The sequence below is a fragment of the Lipotes vexillifer genome, unplaced genomic scaffold, assembly GCF_000442215.2.
Source record: "Lipotes vexillifer unplaced genomic scaffold, Lipotes_vexillifer_v1.1 scaffold684, whole genome shotgun sequence".
Classification (NCBI taxonomy): domain Eukaryota; kingdom Metazoa; phylum Chordata; class Mammalia; order Artiodactyla; family Lipotidae; genus Lipotes; species Lipotes vexillifer.
In genome coordinates, this window is record NW_006797362.1 from 645896 (window position 1) to 670647 (window position 24752).

A 24752-nucleotide genomic window follows, 5' to 3' on the forward strand; every position below is an offset into this window, starting at 1 on the left:
TCTTGCGTTATGCGGGCCTCTCACTGTTGTGGCCTCTCCCATTTGCGGAGCACAGGCTCCGGACGCGCAGGCTCAGCGGCCACGGCTCACGGGCCCAGCCGCTCCGCGGCATGCGGGATCCTCCCGAAACGGGGCACGAACCCACGTCTCCTGCAACGGCAGGCGGACTCTCAAGCACTGCGCCACCAGGGAAGCCCTTGCTAGTCTTTTATTGTGATCAGCTGCACATGCTCCTTAGATGGCTGGCAGCATAGAATGCTGTGAGGCAGAGATTAGCTAACCAAGTTACTTTCGTATAATTGCCATGCCTTTGTCCTCAACAATTTTTTTTAAATTGAGGTGAAATTCACATAACATCAAATTAACAATTTTAAAGTGATCAGATTAGTGGCATTTAGTACATTCACGATCTTGTGCAACCACCACCTCTGTCTAGTTCGAAAGCATTTTCATCACCCCAAAATAAAACCTCACATCCATTAAGCCGTTACTCCCTATTCCCCCACCAGCCTTCAACAATTTTGTATACTGACAAATGAAGCTGTTTCTACACAGAAAATCGTGCATTCAGAAACATACCAGCTTGATGTTATCCACTTCTGTAAGTTGAGTGTCTTGTAAGCAGGAATAGAAACTTGTCTTATAGGAATTGAAGGAGTCCTATTAATGCATGTGTTTCCAATCTAGGCAACATTTGGACTTGAGAGTTTTTAGAGAAAGCATCCAAGCAGTGTTTTGGTCTATTCTAAGAAGTACCTTAGGTGTTTTTAACCTGAAATAGGAAATAAGAAAGCATTTGTCTAAAAAGACAAATAGCTTTATTTTTACCCTGGTGTTGAATCAGAAAGTTTGCACCTTTGTTACACAATATCTTTGTTAATGGAGCAAGTGCTTTTCTAAAGTTACTCCATTCATTGGAAATAAGATTTTACGTGTATAAAACTCAAGGTAGTAAATGTTAATGTTTGTTATTTATTTGTAACCCATTCGCTCTCTCTTCTTCAAAATCTCCTATTCTTGTCTTATGGTTTGTTTCTGACTCTCTGTCAGAAGCCCAGGACCTTAATTCCATCTCTTCTGGGGTCTTAACCCAGTGCTGTTCAAATCTAATCCATCTATCCTCATCCAAAAGTCAGCACCCCCTTACCACTACACATACCACTGCTGTAACTTCACCTTCTTTTTAAATTGTTGGCACCTGAAGATTTCATCTTTGCTTTTTGATTTTAATTTAACTTTCTTTTTTAACAGGTATTTGTGGGGAGGTTATTTTATCCAGAATTTCTATGTGTGTGAATTGGAAGGGGGTCCTTCTTATCTGCTCATTTCACCGTATTGATCAGAAATTGTCCAAATCAAAAATTGATCCAAATTTTCACTCTCCCCACTTTACTCTCTGGTACCAAATAGATTCAAGTAAAATTTTGGATAAATCCTTTGCCATTCAAACTCTCACTCTTTGTCAAACAAAACTCAAATCAGTTTGAGAACACAGTACCCCCTTACTTTCTGAACTCATGCTGAATTTCAATAGCAGGCCATACCTGTAACTCTTCATTCAGCCATCGTGATTTTTTTTTTTTAAAGGCAAATTCAGTTATGTCCTTTCCATTCCATGCTTTAAATTTTCAGTGGCTTTCCATTGCATTTAAAATAGAATTCAAATTCCTTAACACATCCTATGGACAGCTGTGAGATCTGGCCTCTGTCAGTTTCTCCACTTTACTTTGTAGCACCCTCCTCGTCCACTGCAGCCACACTGGCCTTCCTTCAGTGTCCTAGCTGGGCTAAATTGTTTACTAAGGCCTCCTTATCGCCCTTCCCTTTGCCCAGAAAGTACCAAACGTCTCCTCTCTTCCTGCCAATCTTCCACCTCTAATTCCTTAATTATCTTTAAGAATTAGCTTAACTGTCACTTTCTCAGAGAAGCCTTAGTCTCTAACCACCTGTCCCACATGATTTTCTCTCATATTACCCTGTTTTTACCTCCTTAGCACTTAGCAGAGTTCTAATTTTATATTTATTTATTTGTTTAAAGTTTATTTCTTCTCTAGCCCAGGGGTTGGCAGACATTTTCTGTGAAGAGCCAAGATAGTTAATAGCGCAGGCTTTTGGAGCCATACACATTCTCTGTTGCATGTTCTTCTTTGATTTTTCTTTTAAACAACCCTTTAAAAATATCAAAACCACTGTTAGCTTGGATTTGGCCTAGGGCTGTATTTTGTAAACCTTTGCTGTAGATTATAAACTCCTCAAGGGCAGGAGTCCTATCTGCTTCATTTATCATTGTATATCCAGCAGCTATCACAGCAGCTAGCATATGATAAAGATCATTTTGTAGGGTCGTTAAGTAATCTAAGTAATAGTCTTTTCTCCTTCCTCTTCATTGCAGAACTTTGATGAGGAATGATTATATTCTTGCTCAAATGCTGTTGTGATCTTTGGTTATTTTCTTTCCTTCACAGTGGTAGTCCCTGTTCCATCTACCTCCTACCCCTTAAAATATTAATTAAGAGTGTTGTCAGGCAGTATTTTGCCAGGCAGATATTTGGATCTGCTGAGCATTTTGATGTGTTTTCTGATGTATACTCCATTAAGCCAATTTAATTCCTTTGATTTTATTGCCTCTCATAGTGGATGCTAAATTTTAAGTGACATTTAACTAAAATTTCTTGATCAGTTTTTTTATAGATCTTGGTTAAATACCTTCATAGTTTTCATTTCCATTTTACTGATATTCTCAAGATTCTTTTCCATGTAAATTTTATGTCAGATATTTGAGTTATCAATCATGTTTTTTGTCTATCAGAATTTCCTGGTTACAGCTTCTACCAAGTTTGTAAATGTTACTTCTATATATTTTTAAATGTTACTTCTACCAAGTATGGTTTTTCAGGTCAAACTTTATAGGTCAAAAATTTTTATTCTGTTTGGATTCCTTTCCTTTTTTACTCAAATTAATTTTAACATGTCTGTTTTTCATAATTATTAGTTTTATTAATTTTTACCAGTTATATTCACCATGAAGTGACTGAAGGATCTAGCTAATCCAGGAAACAATTAGTAATGGTTTCTCTAGAATCCCTTTCCAAATCTCAAAATTCTTTTTTCAGTTATTAATATTCCTGTGCTTATTGTTGACTTCATTTTCTAAGCAAAATGTATTACTGGGTATGTTGGGGTAGAAAATATTCTTGGGGTTTGTATGTCAGAGTGAAAACACCCCACATTAATTCAGTTACTCTGTTTATTCTGCTACTGTGAACAAGGACCTCATTCTGTCTCTCGTGAGAAAATGTCAAACCTCTGAATTCACTCCTGCCTGTTCTCTTCTCTGTATACTACTACCAGAGTCATCTGCACAAAATACAGCTCTCGTTATGGTATTTCCTTTACTTTAAAAACCTTTGACTGACTTTGCAGAAGGATGACAAAATGAATGAAATAAAGTAAAAACATATAAAACCTAAGGAATAGACCCAACTTCATGCCACAGTTTAAAAAACCCAGCCTCAGAAAGTTTCTTCTAGAAATTGAGTAATTCTTCTGCCCTCTCTAATCTATTCTAGCAAATGGATAAGGAAGGAAAATATCGCAAGGCTCTCTTGTACAAAACCAATGTAATACTGATGTCAAAATATGACTGGACTGGCTAAAAAAGTAACTATAGTTTAATTCGTTTATGACTATAGATACAAAAATCCTCAGAGCCCAGAGTAAGGAGAAACCAGCAGTACTTTTTTTTTTTTTTTTTAGTACTTTTATTTTTAAGTATCCCTCACCAATTCAGCTGTTTTTCATTCTTTAAATTAATTATTAAAAGCAAATTGGTTAAATTTCATTTTCATTATTGGTTTCAAAAGTACTTTATAAAATTACATAACATCCTTATTCTGAAAAAAGTGTATATGTGTATCTGTAGTCAGTATCGTGTGTAATGGTCAGCCACAGCATGCATTCCTGTTTATGTCAAGTTCAAGACAAAGTTTTTTCACCACTATGTAACACTATTTTGGAAGGGCTCATCGACATAATTAAACAAGAAATGAAATAATAAAATTGTTGAAGGCTCTAGAGTTCTCGACAGTACAGCTCATTAGCTTGGCCAAGCTTACCTCTCAGTCTTATCGTTCATCATACCCCCATCACCACCACCACCACCATCACCAACCGGGGCTAAATTTCATGGCATCTTTTTCTCTCAAAGTGGTGTTTTAAATATGGATGTTGTATATATCCTCTTTAAAAGAAAATAATTATTATGAAGCCCCACTTACTTTTATTATAATGTAACTTTAATATGTGCCTTTATAAAATTAGCTATAATCACTCTACAGTCCTATAAGGAATTTACAAATTAAATGGAAGCAAGACCACAGAACGAAATAAAAATTAACATGAATGTGATGGATGGTATTTTGTTGGCATAGATGGCTGTGTATCTAATTCTATATTTAATCTGATTTTCTATTTTTATTTCAATAACACTAACGCAGAGAATGCCTATTAGATAAGTATCATCTATAAAAGAATGTAATTTCAAAGAATTGTTTGCTAGTACAGAACAATCAGACCTGGTACCTAATTGAAACTTAGCAGATAAGCCTTATCAGCAGATAAGCCTCAAGTGCCAATAATGTAATCTTATCCACTTATTGTTGGAATTGGCAACAGAGAAAAATTGTAATTATATATTTAATATTAAACTATAGTGAACCATTATAAGTTGTATAGCCAAGTAAATAGGATGTATATATACTATTTCTGCTTGCAGCATGGACACAGTGCTGGTGAGAATACAGCCCAGATTCTTTTGAGTTCTGCATGTCTGTCTGTATCGTGTGCCCTGGGATGATTCAGTTTTCGTTCCACTCCTCCAGTTTTGAGTTAACTCAGACCTCCGTGAGACACACGTTGACTCTATTGGTCTTCATTTGATATGAATGCAGTTGTAAACCCAAATTTGAAAAATTTGGGAATCAATGAATCAAAATTAAGGTTGCTTTATTGCACAAATTCTCAGAACCTTGAATGTGCTAGTACACATTATGATTCTGCAGATGATGAATATATACTATGCCTGTTTTCTGGAGCATGCTGCAGTTTGTTAATAGACAGTCTAAGGCAAATCAATCGCATACTCTCAATTGCTATAAATAAAATGTCTTTTTTCTAAGTTTCTTATGTCTTTGAAGCATTCATTTTTCCACCTCATGTTTTTTTCACCTCATGTTTCTTTCCCCTTTGTCGTAAGTGCTTTCTCTCTCTCTCTAAGGTACTTACTGTCAACAACGGGAAGTGGAGGCCATTACTGAAGGTGTTGAGGAAGATGAAGGATTTTGCTGTTGTGAACCTGGCCATATTCCTCATGTGCTTTCATTTAATGCTGCATTTAGCCAGCGCTGGCTAGCTTGGGAAGTGATAGTCACCAAGTATATTTTGGAGGGTTATAGCATCACTGACAACAGTGCTGCTTCTATGCTTCAAGTCTTTGATCTTCGGAAAGTACTCACCACTTACTATGTCAAGGTAAGGATATGTGCCTACTTAAATCTGGTATCAGAGGCTCTTGGAAAAGACACACGTATACGCACACATGCGCACACACATGCACGTTTGTTTTTTTAACTTGTGCTTTGCTTCTAAGTAGTGATTTAAATTCTCTAGTATCCAGTACAGTCAGTAAATTATACCTATGAAGGTCTTGCTATTTCCTTCTTTAGTGAAACTTATTACATTTGTTCATTAATATTAATAGCTACCATCTGTAGTGCATATCTTTTAGGCACTGCATTAAGGAATACACACATACACGCATTTGTATATATGATGTGTATATCTTACCTAATTCTCTAAAGGAATATTACGTCCCTGTTTTACATACAAACAAGTTAAGGATCAAAAGTTAACTTCACCGAAGTCCTCTAACTAGCAAGTGGAGTTGGGGATTTAAAACACAGGCTTGTCTGATTCCTGAGTCCTTGCTGTTAACCACTGCTTTGCACTGCTTTCAACAAACTGAATGAAAGTATTGCAAGATTTGGGAGGTCTCCAAAAACACCCTCACCTTTGACACCAGTTGCAATTTCAGGGTTCCCAAGACCCTGAAACCACAATCAGGTTCAATAATTTGCTAGAAGGACTCACAGAACTCAGCAAAGCCATTATACTCATGGTTAGAATTTATTACAGTGGAAGGATACAGGTTAAAATCTGCCAAGGGAAGAGACACATAGGGCAGGGTCTAGAGACACTAAGGCCTGAACTTCCAGTTGTCCTCTCCCAATGGAGTTGTGTAGACAATGTTTATTTCTCCCAGTAACGATGTGAGAGATACCTACAGAGTGTTGCCAGCCAAGGAAGCTCGCCTGAGCCTCAGTGTACAGAGGTTGTCTTGACACACAGTCATTTAGACTTGTTTGACCACCCACATGGCCAGCCTTAGTCTCCAGATCCTCTAGAGCTCATGGTTCTAAGCCTCCAGGTAAATAAAGACTCTTATCAGGCAGGACAGTGCATATGGGATTAGAGGTTACCTCCCAGAACCCAGGTGCAAAGGCCAAACCTCTCTTTGGGCAAGATTAGTTCTTTACTGCACAGGTATTCTGTTTTTGCTAAAGATTTTACAGAAGTACAGCATGGTTATGACTGGGGGTTTACAGGCTAAGCCAACATTTTCAAGAGGAAAAACGTATGCTAAATCTTAATGATTCATGTGTTATTACCTCTATGTACCACCTTGTTTGTGCTGATTGGGTTGAAGCCTGAGTCCTCTGTTAAATGTTTGGTTAAACCCAACCTCAGGAAGCTAAAGAAATTGACTTTACAACTTTTTTTTTTTTTTTTTTTTTTTTTGCGGTACACGGGCCGCTCACTGTTGTGGCCTCTCCCGTTGCGGAGCACAGGCTCCGATGCGCAGGCTCAGTGGCCATGGCTCACGGGCCCAGCCGCTCCGCGGCATGTGGGGTCTTCCTGAACCGGGGCACGACATGGCTCACGGGTCCAGCCGCTCTGTGGCATGTGGGGTCTTCCCGGACCGGGGCATGAACCCGTGTCCCCTGCATCGGCAGGCGGACTCTCAACCACTGTGCCACCAGGGAAGCCCTACAACATTTTTTAACATGTGTGCATTTGTGTGTGGAATTTCCTGTCTCTAAAGATGTATATTTCTATTGCTTTATTTATTAGTTGTATTTTAATAACTTGACCTAGGATCACAAGATGGTTTAATAGCTTTCTGTGAGAAATTTCTCAAAATAAGTGCACCACAATAAAGATTTTTAATCTCTCTTAAAAGATCCTAAATTCAGTAGACAGAATTGTTTTTAGAATATCCTAAAATCAGTGGACTGGAGTTGTTTTGAAGTTGCCTTCTTGAATTTATGGTTGTGATTTTAAAAGTATTAACTTATTTTTATCCAGGAAGGCCTGAGGTGTATTACTATAGCATTCTTAAAATATTATACTTACAGTATTGAGCTGGAATATACATTTTTGATTCCTACTATTAGTATAAACAGTTGGAATTAATTTACTGAGGACTTGCAGTTAATTCAGATTGTGATTTAGCCTGAGTTTTTGGGTTTTGGTTTTTTTTTATCTTTTCCTCATTAGGGTATCATTTATTATGTTACAACCTCTTCTAAACTGGAGGAGTGGCTAGCTAATGAGACGATGCAGGAAGGACTACGTCTGTGTGCAGATCGAAATTACGTTGATGTGGACCCAACGTTTAATCCAAACATTGATGAAGACTATGACCATCGACTTGCAGGCATATCCAGGGAGAGTTTCTGTGTGATTTACCTCAACTGGATAGAGTATTGCTCTTCCCGAAGAGCAAAGGTAGAATTTATTTCATTTATAACTCTTTGAATCTGTTTTTTCAAAGATGGAAAGAATACCTCTATATGTTATCATGAGGTTAGTTTTTCTAGACTTTCCTCTTTCTAACTATCTGGGTAAGAGAACCTGTCTAGTTCATTATGATTGGGCCAAACCAACTCTGCCAAAACAGGTTAGAGTAAGCGACCTTTCTCATTCTTTCATCTGCAGTGTCATAATCTCACTGACCAAATAGCAACCCCTCCACCCTGTGCAGGTACACAGATTTAGGTTGTAGATTACGTGTAGCACCTTCGTAAAGACTGCGTTTTGGAACATCCCCAGCCCCAAGCCCCCAAACACACACAGCAGACTTAAGGACAAGTTTATATCTTTGTCCCAAATCCAAAGTCTAATCCAGTGCTAATAGAATTTTCTGCAATGATTGAAACATTCTGTGTTGTTCCAATATGGTAATTACTAACCCACCACATATGGTAGATTATGAGACACTTGAAATGTAGCCAGTATGACTAAGGAAATGAATTTTTAAATTTAATTTTAATTGATTTAAATTTAAATCAATTAAATTTAGGCTAGTGGCTACCATACTGGACAACATTCATCTAGACTACTGACTTTAAAATGTTAACATGGGTAAAAATGATACAGGAATGTGTAAAAATGTAGATTCATGGGCCTTGCCTGCGAGATTCCTATTCTGTAGGTCTAGGCTGGGGACCCAAGATCTGTGTCATGCTGGGTGATTTTAATGCAAGGGGTTCGTAATCCACACTTCAGGATAGCTTGTCTTATCCTAAAGGGAAGCTGAGTTACGGACTTCAGCAACTACTGTTTTCCTCCTAGGTCCCATGGCTCTTGTGGCACTGTTGCTCCCCCTGGTTAGACCCCAGGGACCATAACCATGGTACCAAGGCAGAGTGCAAAGTCTTGTGTAGTTGAACCACCAGCATCCTATGTACAGGATTACTCTGTAACATGGAGCATAGTGAGCCACTTTGACAACCAGTGCCTTTATCATGATCTGGGCTATACACACTGACTGTCTTTAGATGTAGCACCTAGTTTAGTCTTTCCTTTACAGATATTCAATTAGAGTAAGGCACCCCATCATAATCAGCCTGTTTTTCTTACTTCATCCATAAGAAAGGGAGCATCCTTGTAATTCCTCTTTTAACAGTGGCCTTTGAGCTTTTGTACTGGATGCACAGTAGATACTGAGCAGAGTAGCATATTTTTAAGGAAGGAATAAAAGATAGAATAAAATAACCTCGTAAGAGCTCAGAAAAAGGACCAGCAGACAATGTCTGGAAATGGAGGCCCTCAAAGCTAATCTTCTCTTCTTTCAAACACATAACAAGCAGTTTATTTTTTTTTCATAAATGAAATATACTTAGAATGCTTTGCACACTGTTCTCAAATCCTTGGACTTATTTCTTGGCGGGGGAGGGGAATGTGGGGGGGCGGTTGGAGTGACCATATTATTCTAATAGCCTTTCTCTGGCTTAGACTATATTGGTTACTTTTGTTCGGTTTAACCATCGTCACCTAGGCTAGGAACTCAGTCTACCGACTCAGGAACAGGCTCCATCCTTCCTAACTTTAAGGAATAAATAATCTCTTAAAAATTATTGCTGAGGTCATGGATGTACCTCAAGGAAGTCATCCTCTTAATTGCTAATAAATCATATTCAAAAGGTTTACCTCCAAACTTGGGTATCCCCAGTCTTTTCAGAGAGCTTATCACTACATCAGTCTGGCTTATATTCTACTCTTGCAGTCCCCTCTAGAAGAAAATTGTCAGGAAAATTAAAATAATCCCTTCATTCTCCAGTTTTTTAAATTGAACAAGATTATCCCTACCTCCCTAAAACCATGAATTCTGTTTTCTGAATCACCATTCCCAGAATAACCTCTTCCCAGGGAAGGAAGTTAATTAAACCAGAAAGATTTGCTGACTCCAAATTCTGGTACCCTCACCTGAATGTTAATAAAGTTGCCTCCAGACTTTTTTCCCCCTAATTTCCTTCCAAGATAGTTTTCTAACTTGCATATTACACAGAAATAAAAAAATCATTCTTTCCTCCTTCTCTTATTATATGTATTCTAGGAGGAAATAATCTTTCATATAATAGCTGTACCTGTCTTCTGAAGAGCTTGAAATAATGTTTTTGTAAGTGTAGCCCTGGATTAACTGCATTAAAACTACCTGGAATGCTAAATTGGAAAGATTCGTCTCAGCTTGACTTTGCTTCCTGCTTGTTAAATGACAGTACATTTCTTTCACCATTGTTTTTAGTATTAGCAAGAAGTCTTTGTGAGAATTTCTAATGCATTTGAGGATGTAAGACACGTGTCTTCTCCAACAATAACAAAATAGAGCTACCAGGGTTGAACCAATTATTTTTTCTCTCAGTACATTAACGATGTGGCTACGCTGCCTTCTGGCTTGCATTGTTTCTGACAAATAATAAAGGCGCACCTCAGAGATAGTGCAGTTTCTGTTCCAGACCACCGCAGTAAAGCGAGTATCACAGTAAAAGCGAGTCAACACGAATTGTTTTTTTCCCCAATTGTAAATGTTATGAAGTACACTAAGTGTGCCATAGCATTACGTCTAAAACTGTAACCATGTACATTACTTAATTTCAAAATACATTATTGCTAAAAAATTCTAGCCATCATCTCAGCCTTCAGTAAATCATAATCTTTTTGCTGGTGGACGGTTTGAAATATTTTGAGAATTACCAAAATGTGACCCAGAGGCATAAAAGTGAGCAAATACCATTGGAAAAAATGGTGCCAATAGACTTGCTCAGAACAACATTGCCACAACCCTTCAAGTTGTAAAAACACCACAGTATATGCAAAACGTAATAAAACAATGTATGCCTATGTACCACATAATGATGTCTTTTTTTGCTGGCTACTTTTAAGATTTTCTCTTCATCACTAGTTTTAAGCTATTTATTTATTTATTTGGCTGTCCTGGGTCTTAGTTGCTGCACGTGGGATCTTCATTGCAGCATGCGAACTCTTAGTTGCAGCGTGCGGGACTAGATCCCTTGACTAGGGATGGAACCTGGGCCCCCTGCATTGGGAGCGTGGAGTCTTAGCCATTAGATCACCAGGGAAGTCCCAAGCACTTTAATTATGATGTACCTTGGTGCTGTCTTCTTAATGTTTCTTGTTCTTGGAGTTCATTGAGCTACTTGAATCCCTAGGTATATATTATTTTCATCAGATTTGGAAATACTTTGGTGATTATTTTTTTCAAAATTTTTTTACTGTCTTCCTGTTTCCCTTTTCTGGGGAACTCCAGTTAACATTTATATTAGGCTGCCTTAAGTTGTCCTACAGCTCACTAATGCTCTGTATTTTTTTTTTTTAGTCTTTTATTTGTCTCTGTGTTTAATTTTGCATAGTGTCTGTTATATTTGTTAGACCATTTATTTTTTCTTCTGCGTTGTTTAATACACCATTAATCTCATGCAGTGTATTTTTTTTATTCTCAGACATTGCATTTTTTTTGTCTTTTTGAGGTTTAATTTTTGTCTTTAATTTTTTTTTTTTTTTTGGCTGCTCTGTGGGGCTTTCGGGATCTTAGTTCCCCAATCAGGGATCGAACCCAGGCCCCCAGTGGTGGAAGCGTGGAGTCATAACCACTGGACCACCAGGGAATTCCTTGTGTCTTTTATAGTGATATAAACCTTCCATGTCTACTAGCATGCTGTCATTCCTCTATCTTTTTGAACTTATGGAATGCAGTTATAATAACTCTTCTAATGTCCTTGTTGACTAATTCTAACATCTGCGTCATTTCTGGGTCAGTTTTGATTGATTAGTTGATTATTTTTCTAATTGCGGGTCCTATTTACCTGCTAGTTTGCATGCCTGACAGTTTTTGATTGGATGCTAGACTTTATGAATTTTACCTTGATGAGTGCTAGATATTTTTGTATTCCCATAAATATTATTGACCTTATTATTCTGTGACACAATTAAATTCCTTGGGGACAGTTTGATCTTTTCAGGGTTTACTTTTAAGCTTTCTTAGGAGGGACCAAAGCAGCCTTTAGTCTGGGGCTAATTTTTCCCCATTACTGAGACAGTATTCTTTTGAGCACTCTAGCCAATCATAGAATTTTCCATTGTTCCTTTCTGCTTTTTTTCTGATGGTTCTGTTCTCAGCCTTGGACCTTTGCAGTATGTGCTGATCAGTAATCTGCTGGACTCAAGAGGGATCCTCTGCCGATCTCCAGAGCTTGCTCTCTATATGTAGGTCTCTCCTTGGCACTTTGCCCTGCAAACTCTAGCCACCTTGACCTCCCCAGACTCCCAGCTATCTCCTCAACTTGGAGACGTCTAGGCTCTACCTGTGTTCCTCTTCCTTGTACTACAGCCTGGAAACTCTTGTAGGGTTTCCCATTTCTCAGAGATTAGTATCCAATGTCTCAATATATTCTTTTCTTGGTCATTTCATTTGCAAGGGGTAAATCCGGCCTTTATTACTCTGTCTTGGCCAGTAGCAGAGGCCTGAACTAAATTTAAAATAAAAACTTTTTTGGACTACCCTGGCGGTCCAGTGGTTAAGACTCTGCACTTCCACTGCAGGGGGGCATGGGTTCAATCTGTGGTCAGGGAACTAAGATTCCCACATGCCATGTGGTGCAGGCAAAAAAAAAATTTTTTTTCCCCATCACAAAAGCAATACATTTTCAGTATATAAAGTTGACTGGGTGGGGAAGGGAGGGAGACAGAAAAGAAAGAAATGTAGGATCTCCTACACAGTTACTATTGTTAACTGAATTATGCAATTAATGGTAATTAACTAACCAAGCTATATTAAGTTAGTATCTTAGACAACTGCCCTTTTTTGTTTATAAGTTAATGGTTTATAAAGCCAAATATATATACCATTGGCAAAGTTAAAATAATTAAGCTCATTATCAGCCTAGATCCATGATTCTTCAACTTTAGCATGTGTTAGAATCACCTGGAGTGTGATGGGTGGACACCACCTTCAGAATATGACATCATAGGTCTGAAGTGGCTCAAGAATTTGCATTTCTAATAAGTTCCCAGATGATTCTCATGTTGTGTCCCGAGATTACACTTTGAGAACCACTGCTTTAGATTGTTCCCAGTCATTGAGATGCTACCAAGATTTTCTGTAGTATTATATAAAGTATACCATTTTGCTTGTGCATACATATATAATTATTGTATTATATATTTTAATATATAATATATATGTAATAGTCAATAATCAAGGTATGCAGTTGTTGAAAAATTAAAAGGTTGAGGGGAAGCAGTATTCTACAGATATCAATTTGATTTTCTTTACTATGGTTATAGTCACTAATAGGCTATATAGATAGAATATTGTATTTTTCAGGAGAGGACAGTATCAGTAATGATGTATATCAACAAGTACTTTGAGATGTATAGTTAAGATCCTAATACTCTGTAATACAGCCACTTTTTTTTTTTTTAGTATGTTCTAGTATTATTATAAAGTATTAGATTTTATTTAAAGATTCCAAAGAACCTCCTCATATACATTCACACTTCATTTTATGCTGTTTTGTTAAGTCTCTTTTCATTAGAACTTTTATCTGGAGAGATAGAAAGTATGTACTAGTTGAGCTCCTGAACTTCTCTGATTTATTAGATAGATATCTTCTGACTTGTTAAATACTCATATTCCTTTCTGATAACTAACATTCTTTTGTTTTTCCTTTTTTTAGTGAGGTGTAATTGACATAACATTAATTAGTTTCAGGTGTGCAACATAATTATTCCATATTTGTGTATACTGCAAAGTGATAACCACAATAAATCTAGTTAACATCTTTCACCATACATAGTTACAGAATTATTTTTTCCTTGTGACGAGAACTTTTAAGATCTACTCTCTCAGTAATTTTCAAATATGCAATACAGTATTACTAAACTGTAGTCATTGTGCTGTACATTACATCACCACGACTTATTCATTTTATAACTGGAAATTTGTGCCTTTTGACCCTGTCACCCCATTCTTTGTTTTTTAAAGCCACTGGATGTGGACAAAGATTCATCCCTGGTGACTCTTTGTTATGGACTCTGTGTTCTGGGACGGAGAGCTTTGGGGACTGCATCCCACCATATGTCCAGGTAAGGAAGGCATTTCTGTTTTCAGAAAGAGACTGGGAAGCTCTATAACTGAAATCTGAAAAATCTGAAATAGTTTTTAATGGAAGCGTTCTGTGCTAATTTATTGCAAATACCTCTTCGGATATTGTATTGTATAGATCTTTTTGCCGAACACAGTGGAGTTCTAAGTGGTTAACAGAACTGGCTTTTAAAATTCACACGTGTGGGCAACTATAGATAATGAGAATTTAATAGATTTAAGACATTTTAAGAAATAATCAACTCATAACGTATGATTGGTCTCTTCCCATATACATCTATTTTTCTAACAATTCATTTCTTTTTATTTTTCCATTTCTCCTTGCAATATTTGTTCACAGCATTTATACTGTTAATATGGTGGTACATTAGATTTGGGGGCTAAATATAAACTGGATTTCTTGACATATACATCCAATTGAATTAGAATTAAGAAATGCCACATATTTTAAGTTTCTTCTGTGATTCCTACATGTTTTCCATTAGGCCCTCCTTACTTTCTTTTAAGTTACAGTGTCTTTGCCTGTTGCTTATTTTCAGGGACTCACTATTATAGTAGTTCATAAACAAGGGTCCCAGGTCAAACAGGCCCTGTCCCTTGTGATTCTGATTCAGGGGTGCTTACATTAGTTCTTGGCATTTGTATCTTCAAAACACTCCCACATTCTTCTGATGCATAACCAAATGTTAGAATCAGTGTAATGGAAGACCTTTGTTAAAATATGTAAACTTTTATCTCTAATCTTAACAGTAATTTAGAGTCATTCCTCTATGGATTGCATGCCCTATTTAAGGGAGATTTCCGAATTTCTTCAATTCGAGACGAATGGATCTTTGCTGACATGGAATTGCTGAGAAAAGTAGTAGTCCCTGGAATTCGTATGTCCATTAAACTTCATCAGGTAAGAATAGGGAATTTCTAAGGCATTACTGGTGTTTAATGGTACTTCTTCACTTGACTTCCAAATTATGTTCCTTAGGATCCTTTTGAGAAAGACTGATTCGAAGCAAAGAAAAACATGATTCATGACATGATATTAAATCTTAGCCTAAACCTGTGTTTCTAACAGTAAATTTGAACGTTAATATTAGGGAGTGACCTGGGCATGAACTTGAGGAAAAAATGCAAGCAGTGATAAACTGGAAATAAATACCTATGGCCACTGTAATGGTTGCTTTGACTTCATGTGATTGTAATTCATTCCTGTTCTGCGGGTGGACGTAGCTGACTTCTGGTGCAGTGTAACGGCATCTCTGGAGTCTTGTAAGTGCTGCTGTTACTGAACTATGAGCTCCATTCACCATGTTGTATAGAGTAATAGATGGTTAGGACAGATTCAGCCTTAATTAGATAATCCTAGTAAGGTAATAAAATGAAAATGGGGGCTCCAAAATGTATATCTAAAGCCCCGGATCACTTTAAGAATATATTTTGAAATTAAATACTGGCACTTGCTGCTCTAATCATTCCACTTGACAGCAATGATGAGATCTGATGATAGAGAGCACATGACAGTATTCATTGAAACACATCTGCTGTGCTCAAATCTGGATGACTCTTCCCACCAAATAAAGGGTGAATTACTCTTCAGATGATTTTACTGTGATCTAAAGTGTTAGAAGGGGAAGTTCCCTGGTGGTCCAGTGATAAAGAATCTGCCACCCAATGCAGGGGCCACGGGTTCAATCCCTGGTCAGGGAACTAAGATCCCACATGCTGTGGGACAGCTGAGCCCATGTGCCACAACTACTGAGCTTGTGCGCCACAAACTAGACAGCCCACGTGTTGTGGAGTCCGCACACCACAACTAGAGAGAGAAAACCCACACACCACAACTAGAGAGAAGCCCACACACCACAACGAAAGATCCTGCATGTCTCAGTGAAGACTCTGCATGCCACAACTAAGACCCGACATAGCCAAAAAATAAAATAAAATAAGGTAAAACGTGTTGCAATGAAGTTAACACCCCACGTTATTTAGGAGCATTACTAATAAGGGCTATAGTATTTGAAAATCTTTGTGAAAAGAATACTATTTTGAGGATGATGGGGAAAATGTACAATAGGGATCAAATGGAATTGTCCATCTTCAGGCTAGCTTTAGAGTTTCAAGACAAAATTCAATGTATTGAAAATAAAAAGATAATGACTTCATATTAAAATATTTTTTAAACTTCAGAATTTCGCAAAAGGTATTGTGTGTCTGCTACATAAGAAATACTTTTTTATGTAGCATGACTAACTAGCAGTTAATTCTGAACATTATGACAGGTATTTTCTCTCCATCTGGGAGAGAGGAGCTGAGGCACAGGCTCTCTGTATTTTCTGATCCTTCCGTGTCTGTCCCTATCTCTCCCTACAAGTGCTATTGCCTGTTGCTCCCAGTCCATTTCCTCACATGTGTTTTTAGCCTGTGACAGTGGTTCTCCACCTTATAATCAGGCCCAACACAGTTTGGTGTAGCACACTGTCATCATTAGCCGTGACAGACAGCAACAGTGACAAACAGAGAGGGTAAGGAGGTGGACTCGGGAACTGGGGGCCATGGAGGGCTGGGGGAGGGGAGGAGATGAGAACGTACATGCAACCTGGAGAAGTTCTGTGATTCACATACACCTTTGAGAAGGGCGAGATTGACCTGTAAAGTAACAAGCAACAGCCATTCACTGCACATCACTTTGACCAGACGATGGGTTGCCAGTGAGGGACTCTCTGGCCAGGAAAAGATAGATGTGTCAGTCAGTACTGGTCATCTCTAAGGTTCATATGTACTCATGAAAATCCACAGAAGGCTTATATGTTAAAGGATTAGTACACGCTTAGAATATGACACAGCAATTCCACTCCTATGTATTTACCCAAGAGAATGAAAGTGTATGGCCATGCAAAGACTTACACACAAGTGTGCATAGCCATTCTATAGCCCCAGACTGCAAACTCCAATGTTCATCAACGGATAGAATGTTACGTAGCAATAAAAAGCAATGATCTGCTGTTACATGCCACAACCAGAATGAATCTCAAACATTATGCAGAGTAAGAGAACCCAAACATAAAAAGAGTACATAATATTTTAGGAACCAAGATGGTGGAGTAGAAGGATGTGCTCTCACTCCCTCTTGCGAGAACACTAAAATCACAACTAGCTGCTGGATAGTCATCAACAGAAAGACACTGGAACTCACAAAAAAAGATATCCCACATCCAAAGACAAAGGAGAAGGCACAGTGAGACGGTAGGAGGGGCGCAATCACAGTAAAATCAAATCCCATAACTGCTGAGTGGGTGACTCACAGACTGGAGAACACTTATACCACAGAAGTCCACCCACTGGAGTGAAGGTGCTGAGCCCCATGTCAGGATCCCAAACTGGGGGTCCAGCAACAGGAGGAGGAATTCCTAGAGAATCAGACTTTGAAGGCTAGTGGGATTTGATTTCAGGACTTTGACAGGACTGGGGGAAACAGAGACTCCACTCTTGGAGGGCACACACAAAGTAGTGTGTGCATCGGGACACAGGGGAAGGAGCAGTGACTGCAGGGGAGACTGAACCAGACTTACCTGCTAGTGTTGGAGGGTCTCCAACAGAGGCGGGTGGTGGCTGTGGCTCACTGTGGGGACAAGGACACTGGCAGCAGAAGTTCTGGGAAGTACTTCTTGGCATGAGCCCTCCCAGAGTTGGCCATTAGCCCCACCAAAGAGCCCAGGTAGGCTCCAGTGTTGGGTCGCCTCAGGCCAAACAACCACCAGGGAGGGAACCCAGCCCCATCCATCAGCAGTCAAGCAGATTAAAGTCTTACTGAGCTCCGCTCACCACAGCAACAGTCGGCTCTACCCACCATCAGTCCCTGCAATCAGGAAACTTGCACAAGCCTCTTAGATAGCCTCATCCACCAGAGGGCAGACAGCAGAAGCAAGAAGAACTAGAATCCTGTAGCCTGTGAAACAAAAACCACATTCACAGAAAGATAGACAAGATGAAAAGGCAGAGGGCTATGTACCAGATGAAGGAACAAGATACAACCCCAGAAAAACAACTAAGTGAAGTGGAGATAGGCAACCTTCCAGAAAAAGAATTCAGAATAATGATAGTGAAGATGATCCAGGACCTCAGAAATAGAATGGAGGCAAAATTGAGAAGATGCAATAAATGTTTAACAAAGACCTAGAAGAATGAAAGAACAAACACCTAGAAGAAATAAAGAACAAACAAACAGAGATAAACAATACAATAACTGAAATGAAAAATACACTAGAAGGAATCAGTAGCAGAATAACTGAGGCAGAAGAACAGATAAATGACCTGGAAGACAGAATGGTGGAATTCACTGCTGCGGAACAGAAAAAAGAAAAAAGGATGAAAAAAATGAGGACAGAATAAGAGACCTCTGGGACAACCTTAAATGCAACAACATTCGCATTATAGGGGTCCCAGAAGGGGAAGAGAGAGAGAAAGAACGTGAGAAAATATGTGAAGGGATTGTAGTCGAAAACTTCCCTAACATGGGCAAGGAAGGAGCCACCTGAGTCCAGAAAGCGCAGAGAGTCCCATACAGGATAAACCCAAGGAGAAACACGCCGAGACACATAGTAATCAAACTGGCAAAAATTAAAGACAAAGAAAAATTATTAAAAGCAGCAAGGGAAAAACGACAAATAATATACAAGGGAACTCCCGTAAGGTTAACAGCTGATTTCTCAGCAGAAATTCTACAAGCCAGAAGGGAGTGGCATGATATACTTAAAGTGATGAAAGGGAAGAACCTACAACCAAGATTACTCTACCCAGCAAGGATCTCATCCAGATTCGATGGAGAAATCAAAAGCTTTACAGACAAGCAAAAGCTAAGAGAATTCAGCACCACCAAACCAGCTCTACAACAAATGCTAAAGGAACTTCCCTAAGGGGGAAACACAAGAGAAGAAAAGGACCTACAAAAACAAACCCAAAACAATTAAGAAAATGGTCATAGGAACCTCCATATCGATAATTACCTTAAACGTGAAGTGCTCCAACCAGGAGACACAGGCTTGCTGAATGGATACAAAAACAAGACCCATCTATATGCTGTCTACAAGAGACCCAATTCAGATCTAGGGACACAGACCTAGGGACTGAAAGTGAGGGGATGGAAAAAGATATTCCGTGCAAATGGAAATCAAAAGAAAGCTGGAGTAGCAATACTCATATCAGATAAAATAGACTATAAAATAAAGAATGTTACAAGAGACAATGAAGGACACTACATAATGATCAAGGGATCAATCCAAGAAGAAGATATAACAATTATAAATATATATGCACCCAACATAGGAGCACCTCAATACATAAGGCAAGTGCTAACAGCTATAAAAGAGGAAATCAACAGTAACACAATAATAGTGGGGGACTTTAACACCTCACTTACACCAATGGACAGATCATCCAGACAGAAAATGAATAAGGAAACACAAGCTTTAAATAACACAATAGACCAGAGAGATTTAATTGATATTTATAGGACATTCCATATGAAAACAGCAGATTACACTTTCTTCTCAAGTGTGCACAGAACATTCTCCAGGATAGATCACATCTTGGGTCACAAATCAAGCCACAGTAAACATAAAATTGAAGTCATATCAGGCATCTTCTCTGACCACAATGCTAAGAGATAGAAATGAATTACATGGAAAAAAACATAAAAAACACAAATACATGGAGGCTAAACAATACGGTACTAAATAACCAAGAGATCACTGAAGAAAGCAGAGAGGAAATCAGAAGATACCTAGAGACAAATGACAATGAAAACACGACGATCCAAAACCTATGGGATGCAGCAAAAGCAGTTCTAAGAGGTAAATTTATAGCTATACAAGCCTACCTCAAGAAAAAAGAAAAATCTCAAATAAACAATCTAACCTTACACCTAAAGGAACTATAGAAAGAAGAACAAACAAGACCCAAAGTTAGCAGAAGGAAAGAAATCATAAAGATCAGATCAGAAATAAATGAAATAGAAACAAAAAACAGTAGCAAAAATCAATAAAACTAAAAGCTGGTTCTTTGAGAAGATAAAATTGGTAAACCATTAGACTCATCAAGAAAAAGAGGGAGAGGACTCAAATCAATAAAATTAGAAATGAAAAAGGAGAAGTTACAGCAGACACCTCAGACATACAAAGCATCCTAAGAGACTACTACCAGCAACTCTATGCCAGTAAAATAGACAACCTGGAAGAAATGGACAAATTCTTAGAAAGGTGTAACCTTCCAAGACTGAACCAGGAAGAAATAGAAAATATGAACAGACCAATCACAAGTAATGAAATTGAAACTGTGATTAAAAATCTTCCAACAAACAAAGGTCCAGGACCAGATGGCTTCACAGGCGAATTCTATGAAACATTTAGAGAAGAACTAACACCCATCCTTCTCAAACTCTTCCAAAAAATTGCAGAGGAAGGAACACTCCCAAACTCATTCTATGAGGCCACCATCACCCTGATACCAAAACCAGACAAAGATACTACAAAAAAAGAGAATTACAGACCAGTATCACTGATGAATATAGATGCAAAAATCCTCAACAAAATACTAGCGAACAGAATCCAGCAACACATTAAAAGGATCATACACCACGATCAAGTGGGATTTATCCCAGGGACGCAAGGGTTCTTCGATATACGTAAATCTATCAACGTGATACACCATATTAACAAATTGAAGAATAAAAACCATATGATCATCTCAATAGGTGCAGAAAAACCTTTGACAAAATTCAACACCATTTTTGATAACTCTCCAGAGAGTGTGCATAGAGGGAACCTACCTCAACATAATAAAGACCATATACGACAAACCCACAGCAAACATCATTCTCAATGGTGAAAAACTGAAACATTTCATAAGATCAGGAACAAGACAAGGATGTCCACTCTCACCACTATTATTCAACACAGTTTTGGAAGTCCTAGCCACGGCAATCAGAGAAGAACAAGAACTAAAAGTAATCCAAATCAGAAAAGAAGAAGTAAACCTGTCACTGTTTGCAGATGACATGATACTGTACATAGAGAATCCTAAAGATGCCACCAGAAAATTACTAGGGCTAATCAATGAATTTGGTAAAGTTGCAGGATACAAAATTAATGCACAGAAATTTCTTGCATTCCTATACACTAATGCTGAAAAATATGAATTAGGAAACACTCCCATTTACTATTGCAACAAAAAGAATAAAATACCTAGGAATAAACCTACCTAGGGAGACAAAAGACCTGTATGCAGAAAACTATAAGACGCCAATGAAAGAAATTAAAGTTGATACCAACAGATGGAGAGATATACCATGTTTTTGGATTGGAAGCATCAATATTGTGAAAATGACTATACTACCCAAAGCAATTTACAGATTCAGTGCAATCCCTATCAAATTACCAATGGCATTTTTTACGGAACTAGAACAAAAAATCTTAAAATATTTATGGAGACACAAAAGACCCCGAATAGCCAAAGCAGTCTTGAGGGGAAAAAACGGAGCTGGAGGAATCAGAATCCCTGACTTCAGACTATACTACAAAGCTACAGTAATCAAGACAATACGGTACTGGCAGAAAAACAGAAACATAGATCAGTGGAACAAGATAGAGAGCCCAGAGATAAACCCTCGCATCTATGGTCAGCTAATCTATGACAAAGGAGCCAAGGGTGTACAATGGAGAAAAGACAGTCTCTTCAATAAGTGGTGCTGGGAAAACTGGACTGCTACATGTAAACGAATGAAATTAGAACACTCCCTAACACCATACACAAAAATAAACTCAAAATGGATTAGAGACCTAAATGTAAGACTGGACACTTTAAAACTCTTAGAGGAAAACATAGGAAGAACACTCTTTGACATAAATCACAGCAAGATCTTTTTTGATCCACCTTCTAGAGTAATGGAAATAAAAATAAAAATAAACAAATGGGACCTAATGAAACTTCAAAGCTTTTGCACAGCACAGCAAAGGAAACCGTAAACAAGATGAAAAGACAGCCCTCAGAATGGGAGAAAATATTTGCAAACGAATCAATGGACAAAGGATTAATCTCCAGAATATATAAACAGCTCATGCAGCTCAATATTAAAAAAACAAACAACCCAATCCAAAAATGGACAGAAGACCTAAATAGACATTTCTCCAAAGAAGACATACCGATGGCCAGAAGCACATGAAAAGCTGCTCAACATAATTATTAGAGAAATGCAAACAAAACTCCAGTGAGGTACCACCTCACACCAGTTAGAATGGGCATCATCAGAAAATCTACAAACAAAAAATGCTGGAGAGGGTGTGGAGTAAAGGGAACCGTCTTGCACTGTTGGTGGGAATGTAAATTGATACAGCCACTATGGAGAACAGTATGGAGGTTCCTTAAAAAACTAAAAATAGAATTACCATATGATCGAGCAATCCCACTACTGGGCATATACCCAGAGAAAACCATAATTCAAAAAGACACACACACCCCAATGTTCATTGCAACACTATTTAAAATAACCAGGTCATGGAAGCAACCTAAATGCCCATCGACAGACAAATGGATAAAGAAGATGTGGTACATATATACAATGGAATATTACTCAGCCATAAAAGGAATGAAATTGGGTCATTTGTAGAGACGTGGATGGATCTGGAGACTGTCATACAGAGTGAAGTATGTCAGAAAGAGAAAAACAAATATCATATATTAATGCATATATGTGGAACCTAGAAAAATGGTACAGATGAACCGGTTTGCAGGGCAGAAATTGAGACACAGGTGTAGAGAACAAATGTATGGACACCAAGGGGGAAAGCAGCCAGGGGTGGGGGTGGTGGTGTGACAAATTGGGAGATTGGGGTTGACATGTATACACTGATGTTTATAAAATTGATGACTAATAAGGACCTGCTGTATAAAAAAATAAAATTAAATATAAAAAAACTTAAGTACATATTGTATTATTTTTTTTATATAAAATTTAAAACAGGCCCAACTAATCTCTAGTGACAGAAGGCAGATCAGTGCTTGTTTGGGATGTAGAGATTGAATACCAAAAGGCAGGAGGGAACTTTGGGATGATGGAAATGTTCTATATCTAGATTATAGCAGTGATTACACGAGTTTGCACATTTGTCAAAACGCATCTCACTGTACTCTTAAAATGGGTGCAGTTTGTTGTGTGTAAATGATACCTCAACCTGATTTTTTAAAAAGATCCTGTTCCCAGAGAGCTAAAAATACAAAATTTGTAATAACTTTTGTTTCAGACACAGTCTTTGATAGGGTGCTTTTAGCGATTTCATAGATTTTTTTTAACTTTTGCTTTTTTCCTTTACAGTTCTTTTTAAATTTTTTAATTCTCCAATCTAATGTGTTATATGTTTTTTACTTTAGAAATTAAAACTGTTATCTGTGTAATATTTAATTTTATAGTGTCCTATAGTGTATCAGTGCTCTCGTACACCTTATATCACCCACAACCCAGAAAATTATTTTAATCCCCGTTTTATAGATGAAGATTAATCAAAACTCAGAGAAATTACGCAAATTGCCCTTTTCGTGTGTTCTCTCTTGTCCTCTATTTAATCATTTTGTAAAACAGCATATTTCCTTATTTTTTTCTCTTTTGCTAGTCTCTTTAAGGATTTACCTGGTTGTTAGAAGTAAAATAAACCAATTAAAGTCTAGCTTGGTTTACAAGAGATATATAATGAAAATCTTACAATCTGTGATTTCCTTGAGGACAAGGACAATATTAATCTCTATGTCTATGTCCTCCTTGCTTAGCACAGTGCTTGGTGCCCTGTGAATGTTTGCTACATGAGTTTCATTGTTTTCGAAAAATAATATTTCCTGTGCCTCTGCTCATAACTTCTCAAGTTATGAGAAGTTTCTAAAATGCTTTTGAAATCTTTTCCTAGAATTGGAAACGTTATCTCTTTTTATTTATTTGAAAACTAATGAAAAACATTGAAAAGTAAACATCTCCCGTCATCGCATACCATCATACAACAGCCCCACAAAGCAGTCACTGCCAGTAACTTGACGCCTGTCTTTTCTGACTTCCCCAAGTTCATGCAGACATTTCCAGCTATGTGTATAAATATTTTCCTTTTTAAAAATGTAATCGTGCTATAGAAATTGATCTGGAGTGCAAGCTTTCTTCCCATTTAGTTTAACATGGACACCTTTCTAGGTTAGCACATATAGAGGCACACCACATTCTTTAATGACTCTGTAGTATTCCAGAGTATAATTTTTACTCCATTTATTAAGCTATCTCACTATTCATGGACATTCTGATTGTTTCAATATTTTTTTTAATAAAATTATTTATTTATTTTTGGCTGTGTTGTGTCTTCGTTGCTGTGTGTGGGCTTTCTCTGGTTGCGGCGAGCAGGGGCTACTCTTTGTTGTGGCATGCAGGCTTCTCATTGCGGTGGCTTCTCTCGTTGCAGAGCACGGGCTCTAGGCATGCGGGCTTCAGTAGTTGTGGCACCCAGGCTCAGTAGTTGTGGCTCGTGGGCTTTAGAGCGCAGGCTCAGTAGTTGTGGCTCACAGACTTAGTTGCTCAGCGGCATGTGAGATCTTCCCAGTCCAGGGATCGAACCCATGTCCCCTGCATTGGCAGGTGTATTCTTAACCACTGAGCCACCAGGGAAGTCCCTGTTTCAAATATTTTATCAGTAAAACAGTGCTGAATGATGTA

General features: G+C 38.0%; 1 protein-coding gene across 2 annotated transcripts in view; it reads left to right on the forward strand.

Annotated features, from left to right (window-relative positions):
- PCNX1 (pecanex 1) overlaps positions 1-24752 on the forward strand; it is a 171595-nt gene that overhangs the window by 138268 nt on the left and 8575 nt on the right. For both annotated transcript variants that reach the window (XM_007469296.1, XM_007469295.1), the window contains 4 exons: positions 5276-5529; positions 7615-7845; positions 13904-14004; positions 14774-14924. In XM_007469296.1, coding sequence (XP_007469358.1) covers positions 5276-5529; positions 7615-7845; positions 13904-14004; positions 14774-14924 — 737 coding nt within the window. The remainder of the gene's footprint in view (positions 1-5275; positions 5530-7614; positions 7846-13903; positions 14005-14773; positions 14925-24752) is intronic.